This window comes from Dermacentor variabilis, chromosome 4 (assembly GCF_050947875.1).
Source record: "Dermacentor variabilis isolate Ectoservices chromosome 4, ASM5094787v1, whole genome shotgun sequence".
Lineage (NCBI taxonomy): Eukaryota > Metazoa > Arthropoda > Arachnida > Ixodida > Ixodidae > Dermacentor > Dermacentor variabilis.
The window spans coordinates 228,014,430-228,029,147 of NC_134571.1; the positions used below are offsets into that span (position 1 = coordinate 228,014,430).

At 44.8% G+C, this 14,718-nt stretch overlaps 1 protein-coding gene across 12 annotated transcripts in view; it reads right to left on the reverse strand.

Moving 5' to 3' along the window:
• The window catches only part of LOC142580151 (uncharacterized), a 750,235-nt gene that overhangs the window by 673,899 nt on the left and 61,618 nt on the right, over positions 1-14,718 (reverse strand). For all 12 annotated transcript variants that reach the window (XR_012827590.1, XM_075690998.1, XM_075691004.1 and 9 more), the window contains exons 4-5: positions 7,733-7,913; positions 4,491-4,733 (exon numbers count right to left, since the gene is read on the reverse strand). Coding sequence is in view for 11 of the 12 variants with exons in the window: in XM_075690998.1 (XP_075547113.1) it covers positions 4,491-4,733; positions 7,733-7,913 (424 nt within the window). In the remaining variant the exon portion in view is untranslated. The remainder of the gene's footprint in view (positions 1-4,490; positions 4,734-7,732; positions 7,914-14,718) is intronic.

Consider the following 14,718-nt stretch of genomic DNA (forward strand, 5'->3'; position numbering starts at 1 on the left):
CGAAATTGATTGAATTATCTGGTGGGTTGAATTGAACAAGATGCAGAAAAAATGCCAAAACATACCGCTGATTCATTTCACAGTGTTTGCCCAATTTTAACATACCCTTGAATCAGATGCACGTGCACTTTCGGTGTGTCCAAAGTGAGAAGCTAATGTAGAAATGACATTAAAGTGCATTAGCACAAGCGCTTGGGTTGGTGCATGATGAAGTTGAAGAAGGGGGTACCAGCGAAACACAAAGGACATGTACACAAGGAAAAGGTGTTAGACACGGATGGTCGCTGGACTTTCAACTGTACTTTATTGGAATTCACATTGCCGCACATAACCTCCAATGTATGCGCATCTTCAACTCCTCCCAAGACCGCGCATCAATGTCAGTTTTTGATCACCTTTTACCTACCCGATAGGTAAGCACGTTTCTTGTTGGTTAAACATAGATGTATCACTGACAATTTTCGTTCTCATTTCCAGTGTGAAAAGCTTCTAAGACTTCCCGTTCATATCTAGTCTTACCCCTCCCTAAAATGATACCGTAAAAAACGGAATATAGGTCAAACTTTTTTCAAAAAACCATTGTGAAAAGTCGACCCTCATCTTATATACCAGACATTGGCGGAAAAACCACGGAAGTCTTGCAACAATGGGAGGATGAAGTGAAGAAGCGCCTTCGTCATTGCCATCAGCAGCAGCATGTCGTGGCGACATTGTGGAACCGCCAATTTGCATTTACATTGACACAAAGTTATATTGGTTAAAGGCTGCTTTTTCACATTTTGTTTCAAAATGAGCGGAAGCCGACGACACGTCACCGTCGCCTTCAAGAAAAAGGCGATTGAGTGCGCAGAAGCCCATGGCAACCTCGCGGCACCGCGCAAATTTGGAGTATCCGAAAAGAGCATTCGGTACTGGCGGAGACAGAAGCAGCAAACCAACAGAAAACGTCATATCGTGGGCGGATCGCAGCGGACCGCAGTATTGGAAGACAAGGTTGCGGAGTTCGTCCAGGAGCTGCATGTAAGATCGCTGCCTGTGACAGCCAAATGCATCCGTTTGAAAGCAGTAAAGATCGCGCGCGCCTCTGGACTGGGCAGCGAGAAGCACTCGTCATACAACTCTAGTTCGGACCACTCTGATCAAAGGCGTTGTTCTGATTCGGAGTGGCGCTTGCGCACTTCGTGCCCTTCTGTGTACTGTACACCCGGCCAATTTTTAACAGTATCGCGTGACCATCGACCCGCATGTTTGTCAGCACCTTATCATCATGGCACAGAGCAGCGAAGTAGCGAAAGTAAGCGAACGTGTACACATGCGCATATCTCGTTTGTTTCGCCGCTCAGCGCCGTCAATAAGGTGCTGACAAGCACGCAAGCTGATGGTCACGCGATACTGTTAAAAATTGGCCGGGTGCACATGCGAGCAGCATTTAAATAAATACTGTCACTATTGTGCATGAGTCGCATTTGTTTCAAGGTAAGGGTGTCTTTCGGATACTTTTGCCATTGAAAAAGATTTTTTTTCATTTTTAGAATTCGTTAGTTGGGGACCAACCTATATTCCGGTCCGACCTATAGTCCGGTTTTTACGGTACATCACAAGTGATAAGTCTTTGTGTTTAACCTACAAGGAACGTGCTTACCTATTTGGTAGGTAAAATGTGATTAAAAACTGACATTGACGCACGGGTTTTGGGAGAAGTACAAGTTGTGCATGCGTTGGCTGTTTTCGTGCGGCAATGTACTTTTCGAGGTGTTATCAATGCATATGTCTTGGGAGGCCAAAGGGGTGTGTTGCCTCTGCCAAGGGGCCTCAAAGGTTCAAACACTCAGCATCGGCTCAACCCCAGGATCACCTTTTCCCCGGACACGGCTAAGTCATGCACGGTCAAACATGGGAGGGTCCAACCTTCATGTGCTCAGGTATGTGGTATCACAACACACCAAACGCCTGCTGATGCAGACGCCCCTGCATAGGAATTTGAATTTGTAATGGTGGATTTGGGCTTAATACAGATTGGAATAGTGTTACATTATACAGTGGAATCTCGATTATAGGAATCTCACGGGGTCACGAAAAATTCGTATTAGCCAAAATTCGTATCATCGAAACAATTAAAACTGGCTAAATTAAAGAGTCAGGGGTAAACTCACTCAGGCACACGTACGTAAAAAGCATTTATTTCTTGAAGAAAAAGTCTCTAATGTCCATCTGCCTCTTTTTCTTTGTCAGGTCATTTAGCAGACTTTGTTCAAATCCATAAAAGCGCGTGCACGTGTCGTCGCTGATTTCATCTGTGGCCATAGCACGCCTCAGAACTTCGAGCATGTGCAGCGCTTCAGCCGTCGGTTGTGGACCTTCGCCGTCGCCCACGCCTAACACAAAGAACGCGGTCTGAAGCACAGCAGCTATTCCGTCCTATGGCACATGGAAAAGGAGGAAAAGCACAAAAGCAACAAATGCACCACTGCTTCAAACTCGTCACGCCCAGTCGCGGCCTCCGTGCTGTCCGGCGCCACGTCTGCACCTCCGCACGAAAAGAGAAAGGGAGAAATCGTGTGACTGCGCAGTGTTCTCTTTCGCGGCCGTCGGTAGGGCAGCATTTATTAAGGCGAAAGCTTTGGCTCATACACGCGGTCGCGTCCGTCCGTGCACTGAAATCGTGCCAACTGTGGCCTCTCCTCCGCACAGCAGCGCAACCTCCTCCCCTCCTTAGCAACTGGCGCGCCGGTGGGGGGCGTCGTTGTGCATAGCAACCATGACGTCACACAGTAGCGGTAGAATGAGTGCACTCGCGTCAGCCATGCGTCGGCAGTGGCAGCCGCACGGCTGCTCCTTTGCCAGACGTCTCATTATAGTCGAGTGAGTGAGAAGCATGGCTCCAAAGCGGCCCAGTGATTCCGCGCCAACCGGTTTGGGGAAGCGCCAGCGCACGCCGGATTCCCCCAACACCAAACGCCAGAAGAACAAGGAGCGAATGCGCATGCGACGACAGAACATGTCACCAGATGCGAGATCAAAGGAGGCAAAACAGAAACGCCAACAGCAACTGATTAGGTCGCCGGGTACCAAAGGCAGGGAAGCAGAACGAAAGCGGCAGCAGCGACAGGCGATATTGCCTAACACCAAAGCGAATGAACTGGAGCGCAGACGGCAGCAACGACTGGTTATGTCACCGAACAGGAAAGCCAGGGAAGCGGAGCACAGACGGCAGCAGCGCCTGGCTTTCGCCAAGCACACTTTAGAATTTCCAGTGTCTTCGGTAATTTTCGTATCAACCGACGCGGGTCAAAAATTGATTCGTAACAACCGTTCTCTAGGACGTTGCAAAGTAATAAGGCTTGGCTGGGACCACAGAAAAATTCGTATCATCCTAAAATTCGTATTAGCCGTGATCGTATCATTCAGATTCCACTGTACCAGCATTCATGTGACAATAAAGTTTTGCGACTCCCAGATGGCATGCGGATGGGCAACAGTCTACACAGGAAAGCTACTGCTCACTTGACAACCACCGTAGATGGTTTCTGGCACAGCTTATCTCTCCCTTTATTTCCCACCCTTGAAAGATAGTGACTATGTTACTAAAAAAGCTAACCGCATAATTAAATTATGTGGTTTTATGTGCCAAAACCACTTTCTGATTATGAGGCACGCCGTAGTGGAGGACTCTGGAAATTTCGACCACCTGGGGTTCTTTAACGTGCACCTAAATCTAAATACACGGGTGTTTTCGCATTTCGCCCCCGTCAAAATGCGGCCGCCGTGGCCGGGACTCGATCCCGCGACCTCGTGCTCAGCAGCCTAACACCATAGCAACTCAGCAACCGCAGCGGGTAAAACCGCATGCTTGGTAACTTGCACCATAATTTTAGCTCCGCCCCTTCTTCCCTGAAGCTAACTCTTTACAAAACTTTAGTTTGCTCCAAATTGGAGTATGCTTCAGCCATTTGGGATCCGACTCAGTCTTCATTAGTTTCTACTCTTGAAAGTATTCAAAACCGCGGTGCACGCTTTGTCTTATCCAATTATTCTCGCTACGCAAGTACCTCCTCAATGAAACGAACTCTTAACTTACCTGATCTTTCGTCATGCTGTAAATGTTCCCGTCTCTCCCTTTTTTGCAAAGTTTTTCACTTGAACCCCTCTTTAAAGGAAACCCTTCTTGCCCCTCCATCTTATATTTCGGCCCGCACTGACCCCAACCTTATAATCGGGGTGCCATTGTGCCGTACAAACTGGTAGAGTGACTCATTCATCCCTAGGACAAGCACGGACTAGAATCGCCTTCCTGCATCCATCACACTCATCACCGGCTCCACCAACTTCAAGACTGCTGTTCAGAATGCCTTTTGTTAATACTTTTTGTTTGTATTTTTACTGCATTACTTCTTGTTTTGACTTCGCTCTTTTCTGTAACGCCTTCGGGCCTTGAAAGTGCGTGAAATAAATACATATATAAGTAAGGCACAGTCACTAGGGAGGCTCACCGTGGCCCCGGCAGTGGCAGGCGCCCGGGCCAACAAGGGTCGCTTGGGTGGTGGTGGTGGTGGCAGGGGGGCCCTGCTGCGTCGGGTCCCCAGGGACTTGCGGTAGCGTCCCTCGCCCACGTGCGAGTGCATGAGAGAGCGCCGAGTCGGGTGCTCCTCCACTATGTGCACGTGCAGGGCGCTGCTGTGGGTGAGGAACTGGGCCTCACAGTACGGGCACTGGTCCAGGCCAGATCCATTCACCTGCACAAGTACAGCACACGCATTGCCAAGCCCCAGCAGCAACTCCCAGAAATGTGCCACACAGCAAGGTGCCTCCTCGTATTCCATCTCAGCTTCAAATAATAAAAAAGAACACAGTCCCTGAATGGTGCCCTACAACTCGGTGTAGGGTAATTCCCCGAGAGGTGGGACATGCATGTCTGCTTGATATATTCTGTCTGATTTTTTATGTTACATAGGCACATTCAAACTGCAAAGCACTGAAAACATTATTTGCAATATGCATTCCCAGCGTGCTAAATAAAATATTTGAAGGTGGTGCAGCGGGCATCCTACGACTGTTTACTACAATATTTTCTGGCTTCGCGACCTAATTCAATGCAAACTAAAAAAGTTGACGAAACATTTTCTGCTTGTTTTAGTATGCTTAGATGTAAATAACTTCCATGAATATTTTATGCTGTCAACAAAAGAAAAAAATATTTGCAAATTTCAAACATGGCCCAAAGGAGAAATGTCTTGCAATTTTGATGTGCCTTTGTGCATTTTCTATTTCACACGGAAACTTGAAAAGAGTGTCAAGTATAGAATGTTACCTTTGCAACATTCCTGCAAGAGATTGTGTTCCTACAAAAAATATAAAATAAGAAAAAAGAAACCTGCTACGCAAGTCTTTCCAAAAAAACTCATTTTCAAAAAGTCAATTTAATAAAAACATCATTGTCAATACCCCCCAAAATTTTAAAGTACGTGGCAAGATGCTTGTGGAGATCTCGCCTCAGCGTTTCTTCTGGATTTCTCAAGCTGACAGGCTGTCACGGCAACCTTCTCGCATTTTTTTAAGCCCCCCTTTAGGGCCGACCAGGCATTGGTGTCCAGCATGGGGTGAACATATTCACTCGTTATCAGGTCGCGGTGAGTCGGTGAGTCGGCGCGCGATTTCTCGTGTGCCCATCGGCATGTCCTGTGGATAGCAACTCGGCTAGCAGGCATTAGTCTATTGAAGGTGCAACAAATGCCCTTGTGATTGTTTGCACTACTGTGTTGTCATTCCTTTGTCCCAAGAGCACGAGTGAGAACCCCAAGAGCCCAATGTGGGGCTCTTGGGGCATCGGACGATAGTTTTAATAGTTTTGCTTCGTTCAAGACCTTTGTTTGCACTGAGCGTACAGCTAGCATGGATTTTGATCGCTAGCGTCGACGGCGTGCTTTCTTGAGCGAGGTGACGGTGGCTGTAGTGTGTTTGAACTTTTAAACATGCTGAGGCTTTTCGCAAGTGTTTTTTTTTTAATGACATTCGTCAGTGCGAGAGCCACGTGGTCTGCATCCTGGTAGAGCAAGGCTTAGCGCCCTCGGAGCATTGGCAAGCCTGAAGCGAGCAAGCACAGAAGCCTCGTGGTTGGTCCGAATTTCTTATGTTAATAGCTTCTACGTCTTTGACTCTGATGAAGTCGGGGCTCTGGGATCCGGGTGGCCGCAGGCCACGGGTGCCACTACAGGCTGACTGGTATTGCAGCCTGGCACCGGTGGAACCTGGTGGACCGTGGTGTTGAGGTGTTGCACTTTGCTTCCCTCATTCTAGTTAGCCTCGCACAAATTGAAATTACTCGTTCAACTCAAGGAAGCGAGCTGCGTTCACGTGAACTTAGCATCTGAGTAGCCGCCCGATCCTTTGCTAGCCAAGTTGAACATTGTGCCCCGTGGGCGAAGCGCATGGAGAATTCCTATCCCTTGCACTACTTTAACATTTGCCGAGTACGCTGAGTGTACGCAGTGTGAGTGCAGTCACCCCTGGTTTGCTGTTACCTGCACATCGTCTACACTGCTGCCCCGGAGTATGATCGAGCCACCCTGGGCAATGGCGATGCTGTGGCCTGTTCAGCACAGCGACTTTGGCACAGCAACTTTGGCCGGGTTGCGACTGTATCCAGCTCTCCACCCTCAGCAACAGAGAAAAGAGCCGGTGGTCACCAACAGCTACTGCGGCTTTTGCCAGCAGGGTGCGTCGGCACAAGTGACGCTTGCTCGTACCGACTACTGCGTCGCCATTTCTGGAGTCCTGGCTTGGAATCGAGTCTGCAGAACTACTGCTGTGACCAGCGGACGCCAGCGGTGTACCCCAAGGACAATGTCAGCTCGCATGTTATCGACAGCATGCGGACATTTCCTCGGCACGGCCACTGTTGCATGTACTACTTTGTTCGCAAAGCATGTGTTGATATTAGACCATATGACATGTTGTGCTAGAATATGTAGTGATTTAAGGTTGAGGGGATGTGAGGATGTACGACTCTCACGCATCTCCTGTTATGTTGTTTTTCTGCATAGTTAGTGTCTCCTGTAATCCGGCTTCGCCGCGTGGCTTTACGGCAGCTGTCGCTATGCTTGCAGTTATCAGCTGAGCCTCGCAAGAAAGGAATTTGCAAAAGCCATGTTGACTATTAGAGAAAAAATTGTTTTCTTCTAGAAAGTTGACAAGGTAGATAAACAGAGCAAAGAGCACGTGAGATTTGCAAAGCATTTTCTATCCAATCGCACGGAAACTCCTCTGTCAGCGTACCCTCTGTTTCCCTGCATAGCTGCAAGATTAACTGATTAACGATGCACATGATGTGACAATTTCATTTCTTTCCCGGATTTCTTTTTAGCATTTTGCCCATCGAAATGCTGCCATCATGGCCGCGATTCGATTGGGTATCCTTGGGCTTAGCAGTGCAACGCCAAAGCCACCATGCCACCATGGCGAGTAAGTAGCAATGATATCTACCACTGTTGAGTGCCATAGCTTTCAGTGGTTTTGGGTCGTACATTTTCCTAGTTAGTACGTTTCTTCTTCCATTTTTATCCCCAAAACGTACGAACGAGATTCTACTGTACTGCAAAATGAATCAGAAGTATGTTGCGGCATTTTTTCTGCATTTTGTTTAATTTAATCTGCCAGATAATTCGATCAATTTTGTCACATCCACCAAGGCTGAACTAATGGAAGTCAACTGTACCAAATTCAAAATGACCCTCACCCCAGCACACTGTGCATAGTGCTTCTCCATGGCTGTGATGGCGAGGCAGGTGAAGGGGCAGTCTCGGATTGGGCAGTGGATCCCCTTGTGTGCCAGCAGCTCATCCAGCCAGCGCACCTTCATCGTCTGTGTCACTGTGCGCAGGAGCGGTGCTGCACCAGCCGCCTGAAGCTCAACCTGCCTGCACATTCAAGAGAGGCACACATAGCAGCAACATCAGTATACAGGATTTGAGCTATAGTGCCACATTATCTTGCCGGTGTAGTGAAAATGCCGAACTGCTTGACCCTTTTATAAGTACAGTTGCCGACCGATTTTTCAGACTTGCGCACTCGTGTGGACTGCCACCCACCCTTATGTGGGACCACCACGCCACCTGCACAGTCAGGGATGAGAAATGCCTTCCCGCTCATTGCTGCATGCTGTACACAGGGGTGAGCGTGTTGAACCACCAGTGTTGTCCCGAGTGTTTCGCATCCCACTTCTGGCCCAGAAAAATATTCGCGATACTTGCAACAACTAGTTCCCGAACATGACATTGCACCCTTTGTTGGTCACGGTCGATGCTTATGGTTGCCTTCTTGTATAACAGTTCTATGTTTCTTATTTCACTCGCGTGTAGTATTCAAACCTACTATCATAAATAATCGATTCACAGTCACCATCATGAAATTCATTTAAGAGATCAGTGATATTTATTTATTTATTCAATATACCTTACAGGGCCTACAAGGGCACTGAGTAAGGAGGACAAAAAACAGCATAAACAGTATAATAACAAGTATCAAATAACGATGCAAGATGCAAAACATGAAGTAAAAGGGAAAAATTGTACACAGCAAATGATAACAAAAAAATAAACATAGGCACAAGGAACATTGTATTATACCATGAGTAACATGAATGGGGATAAGAAAAGAGCAGATTGGGTGAGGGAACAAACGCGAATTAATGACATCTTAGTTGAAATCAAGAAAAAGAAATGGACATGGGCCGGACATGTAATGAGGAGGGAAGATAACCGATGGTCATTAAGGGTTACGGACTGGATTCCAAGGGAAGGGAAGCGTAGCAGGGGGCGGCAGAAAGTTAGGTGGGCGGATGAGATTAAGAAGTTTGCAGGGACGACATGGCCACAATTAGTACATGACCGGGGTTGTTGGAGAAGTATGGGAGAGGCCTCTGCCCTGCAGTGGGTGTAGCCAGGCTGATGATGATAATTAAGATGAACATGAATGTGTCATATCGTAAGAAAAACAGGAGTCATGCAAGAATTGATGTAATATACACAAGATAAGGCATACTGCAATAGCAACGAGAATGAAAATGCAAACCAACTGAAGAGACCAAAGTCACGACGCCACTCTTTAGAAAAGTGTTTCCGCAGCTGATCATGAAATGAGGCGACATTGAGTCAAACCCGGGACCAACTGGTACTAATTCAAATGCCGATGTGCTAGCTACTATTGCTGCCTTGTCTGAAAAATCGCATGCCCGTCCCGGTGACTTGATGGATACCTTAACACAGCTTAAGGCGAACGGACCCAAACTAGAGCAGAAAGTATGCGACCTTACTAACAGGCTTGCGGTACAGGCTTGCGGAATCTCAGGTACAGTCATTGGACAGTGAACGTGTTCCTGCACTCAACAATGCCATATCCGAGGCTGTGCATGCCGAGTTCATGCAATAAATTCATGGCTAGATAATTTTGAGGATCGCTCCTGTCGAGATAACCTGATTTTTTACTAGGGCATCCCGGACACTAGCTCTGAAACTTGGGCAGAGTTTGAAGAACATGTTCACAAAATTCTTTCAGACAAACTGTATCTATCTTTTCCCGACGAAGGTATTCATCGTGCTCACAGCCTGGGCTCGTACGTCTCAGAGAAATGTTAATCCACTATAGTTAATTTCGGTCCTCCCAAATTAAGAGAAAAGATTATATCGCAACGTACAAAGTTCGAAAATTCCAAAGTATCATTTAGTGAAGACTTCTCTCGCGCCACGCGCCAGTCCCGTAAAATGTTGGCCGATTTCGGTAAGGCTTCGGGAGAGAAGTATGTCTTGCGGTTGAACCGACTGCACATCAAGAAAAAGTGCTATGTCTATTGTTCCTCCACCGATCGTGTTTGTAAAGTAGACATTGCCGAAAGTCGTTCCGGCGAGAACAGAGGCACATCTGTTTCAGCTTCCATGAATATTATCGCTACATAGTAGTTCATCGCTACAGCTACCAGCTTACTCGGTCGCTAAACCAATTTCCTTCATTTATTCCATTGTGCGCAGTGTGCATAATAAACGTGATGACCTGTCCTCAGCCATTGACTCATGTTCAGCTGACATTGTTATCTTGACTGAAACTTGGCTCTTGAGTGATATTGCAGACCATGAAATTTTTCAATGTGAAAGAGTTCAAATTTTTTCGCTGTGACCGTATGTCGCATACTGGTGGCGGAGTATTGATCGCCGTATGTGACGGCTTGAGTTGTTGTGTTATAGATATTGCTACTCATTTGGAAGTCGTGTGTACGCGTGTCACTCACGGATATCGTGATATTATTTTTTGTGTGTGCTATCGGCCGCCCAGTTAGCCCTTGAGATTTAATTCAGTTTTACATGGTGTACTAAATGAGTCAATTGTTCGGTTCCCCTCATGTCCACTCTTCCTTCTTGGTGATTTTAATTTTCCAGCAATTAACTGGCATGACTCTCCTCCCACATCTGAGTGCTCTCTCTTCACCAACCTCTGTCTGGATTTTAATTTTACGCAACTTGTCTTTCAGCCTACACAATCTACTCAGCAAGCTGCTAACATTCTTGACCTCCTCCTCACTGCTATAGCCCAGCTTGTTTCCTGTTTAAGATATTTACCTGGTTTGAGTGATCATTGCCCCATTTATTTTGAACAGCGCATGTCTGTTCCCGCTACCAAAACGCCAAAACTTATCCGAGACTATAAAAACGCTGACTTTGAGTCTATAAACCGCGAACTAATGGATTTTGTCACTCACTTCATTCCAAGTGTCCACATGTGCAATGTTGATGAAAATTGCACCTTATTCAAAGAAAAAGTCAATTTTTTAATTAATCAATTCATCCCTCAGAAACACATTATATCTAACTCTCATGCTCCGTGGTTTAACGCGCATCTGCGGTGCCTGCTGAACAAGAAAAAAAAGACTATTCCGGCGGGCCAAGGCAACCCGAAACGGCCGAACGCTGGCATGCTTATGCCACCACTAAGACAGATTATGAACAAATTTCATGTGAAGCAAAAAAAAATTCTACCAGCACACGCTTCCGCTCCTTCTTTGACATAATCCGAGGAAATATTGGAATCTGGTCAGCGGGAATAAGCCGAATACAGTAGATCTTTGCAATGATCACAACACTCCAAATATACCAGAGTGACTGCTGCAAAGTGTTAAGAGATTTTTTTGCCTCGTGCTTTCCCTCTACCTTGCAGAATGTTTTCCCTCATCCTTGTGCATCTGACTTTTTACCCATGGATCCAATACCCATTGATTCCGTTGGTGTGACATGTTTAATTGAAAGAAAGAAGATTTCATCTTGTTCAGGTATCGACAGCATTACAACGGAGTTCTTGAAAAGTACATCTACCTGCTCATCATTGATTCTTCATGAAATCTTTGAACAGTCATTACAGAGTTGTTCCATCCCTCCTGATTGGAAGGAGGGGAAGGTGGTTCCATTGCGTAAATCAGGTAGTAACGATTCAATACTCAACCATCGGCCCATTTCATTAACCAGCGTTCCCTGTAAAGTTCTTGAGCACATTATTTATTCTCATCTTATTACATTCCTTGAATCTAACAACTTTTTCAATTCATGTCAACATGGCTTCAGAAAATTTTTTTCGTGTGAGATACAGCTATCTTTCACTAATGATTTATTTCGTGCTATGGATGCTAACATTATCGTGGATTGCATTTTTTAGACTTTGCTAAGGTGTTTGACACTGTTTCTCATGATCTATTACTAATTAAACTCGGTGCTCTTAATATTAATGATCAGGTATTGGGCTGAATTAAATGTTTTCTTTCCAACTGTAGTGAATGTCTCAGTTAATGATTATGACTCATCTCTTGTTTCCGTAACTTCTGGAGTACCTCAAGGTTCTGTGTTAGGTCCTCTCCTGTTTTTAATTTACATTAATGATCTTCCTGATAATGTTATCTCCCATATAAATCTTTTCGCAGATGACTGTGTGCTTTATCGTTCAATTACTAATCCCTCTGATGAAGCATGCTTGCAATCGGACTTGAACGCCATTTCTTCATGGTGCAGCAAATGGCTCATGACACTTAACACCACTAAGTGCAAACACCTGCGTGTCTCTAGCCGTCCGCCTGAATACACCCCTCGCTATCTTCTTAATAATACTCCGTTATCATCTGTCTTGTCGTCCAAATATCTGGGTATTCCCTTAAAACACGATCTGTCCTGGAAAATGCACATGAACTACATATCTAACCAGGCTAACCGCACGCTCGGACATTTACAGCGCCATTTCATAGCTTCTAACAGCACCGTTAAGCTTCATCTGTATAGGACGTTAATAAGACGTAAACTAGAGTATGCTTGCTCCATTTGGGATCCTAATCAGATAACATTAATTACCACTTTAGAGTCTGTTCAAAACCGCGCCGCCCGTTTTATTGTTTCAAATTATTCCCAAACAGCAAGCGCATCTGCGATGAAATCTGCACTTCGTCTTCCCGTTCTTTCTCTGCGCCGTAAATATTTTCGCTTATGTCTTTTTCACAGAATTTATTATACCAACCCTATTCTCAAAGATAAGTTACTCCTCTCTCCATCTTATATATCTTCACGCACTGACCACAACTTCAAGGCAGGAATACCGCAATGCCAAACTAGCCTTTGTATAAGTTCATTTATTCCTCGAACTGGAAATGACTGGAACCATCTCCCTGCCTTCATCGCTGCCATCACCGACAACAACAAATTTAATAAACTGCTGCTGATTTTGTATGCCCCTCTTCTCTGTAATGCCTCTGGCCCTGAGAGTACTGAAATAAATAAATAAATAAATTTGTGGTCACAGATGGATGCGATAGAGTCGGGAAGATCATTCCAAAGAGCAATGGCACAAGGAAGTGCCGATGAATTGAAGGCTTCGGTCCTTCTGCGCATGTGCTTTATGCCAAATTAATTATGTAGTCGACACAAAATGCGTGAAGGTGCTTTCAGAGGTAATGCAGACAGCCTGGTGCTGTAATAATATTTACGAAATAGGCATAAAAGAGCAATGGAACGACGAAAATCTAATGGTTCGAGAAAGATATCAAGTTTGATCTGGGTTATGCTCAAATGGGGACTGTAGTTCTGCGTAATGAAATCTAGCAGATTCTAGCCTTCTGATTAGGCCGTTTTGATATGCAGTTTGATATGGGGACCAGATAGCTGATGCAAATTCTAGATGTGGTCGCACAACTGTTAAGTAAGCCAATTTTCTTACATTGTTGCGGGAGTTTTGCAAGTTCCGGCACAGATACCCAAGTGATCTAGAAGCCTTGGCAGAAATGTTCTGAATGTACACGGCCCATGAAAGATTATGCGTGAGGTGAACAGCTGAATACTTTTATGTTGATGCCGGAGATACTATTGTGCTATCAATCAGGTAGAAGAAGTTAGAATTTGAACGCTTGCGACTAAAAGAGATTACTTTGCATTTAGTCGTGTTAAGCGTCATTGGTCATTTGGTACACCACTCTGAAATGTAGTTAAGGTCACTGGTTGGTGAGCGAGGTGACCATCCATAGAATTAACTGCGTGGGTGAATGATGCAGTCATCAGCGAAAAGTCGTAAGGAGGAAGATGTATCAGCGGGCACATCGTTATAGTATTAGAAACAATAAAGGGCAAAGAACACTGCCTTGAGGTAGGCCATATCACGATGCTCTTTCATTAACAGGATCACTCATAAATGGATCTTTTGTTTGTCCACACTACAAGTGATGGCTGCTGATATCTCAGTCTTTAGAAAGTGCTGAAGGCAAAAATCAACTGTGCCCTGAAAGATATTCATTGAAACCAATTAAAATTTTAAGTTTTGGGATTTTATTTGTCAAAATCAAAACTGATAATGAGGCATGCCGTAGTGGGAAACTCGGTTAATTTATTGCACTCTGGCCACCAAGTACAATTAAACCTCACTCTAATAAGCATCAATATAAAAAAATTCTCATATAACTTTTTAAAGCTTCTTGCCCACACAGCATATACAGGGTGTCCACATGCAACCTTCCCGGTTTCAAAATGAAATGAAAAAAGTACTATGACATAGTATAAAAACATGCGGTTCAAGGCATTCAATATACAAGAAATTCAAAAAATTTTTTTTCGAAACGATTCCTCTTGTTTTGTATCAGGTGCTGAACAAATACCAAAAATGACAGCACCTCAAGAGAGAGCTCAAAAGAGCGCTCAATGCGTGGTGTAGTATGCAAAAATGAAGTCACTCATTGCTGTCCAACAAAATAGTCTATTTGAATTTCTATGGCAACCACCAGCCGTTTTATAGTTGATTAAAATAATGCAACGAACTGCAGGTGTCAATGCATCAGCTTTTTTTTTTTTTTCATTTTGAAATCCGGGAAGTTTCATGTAGACAATCTGAAATTTGAATTTCAATATAGCAAAGTGTATTTATACGCGATTTCAATATAATAAAAATTCTAGGGATGTGCAAATACCAAATAGTAGATTTTAAGTCGAATGTTGTATGTAATAAAAACACCATATTTAATCGAATATAATCATTATCATCATCAGCAGCAGCAGCCTATTTTAATGTCCACTGCCAGCATGAAGGCCTTTAGTGATCTACGATTTCCTCTGTTTTGCAATCCAGTCGAACCCACTTATAACGACACCGGTTTTAACAATAATAAAAGCTGCTGTGCCATCAACTTTTGTGTTTTCTATGGTGAAATAACCTGCT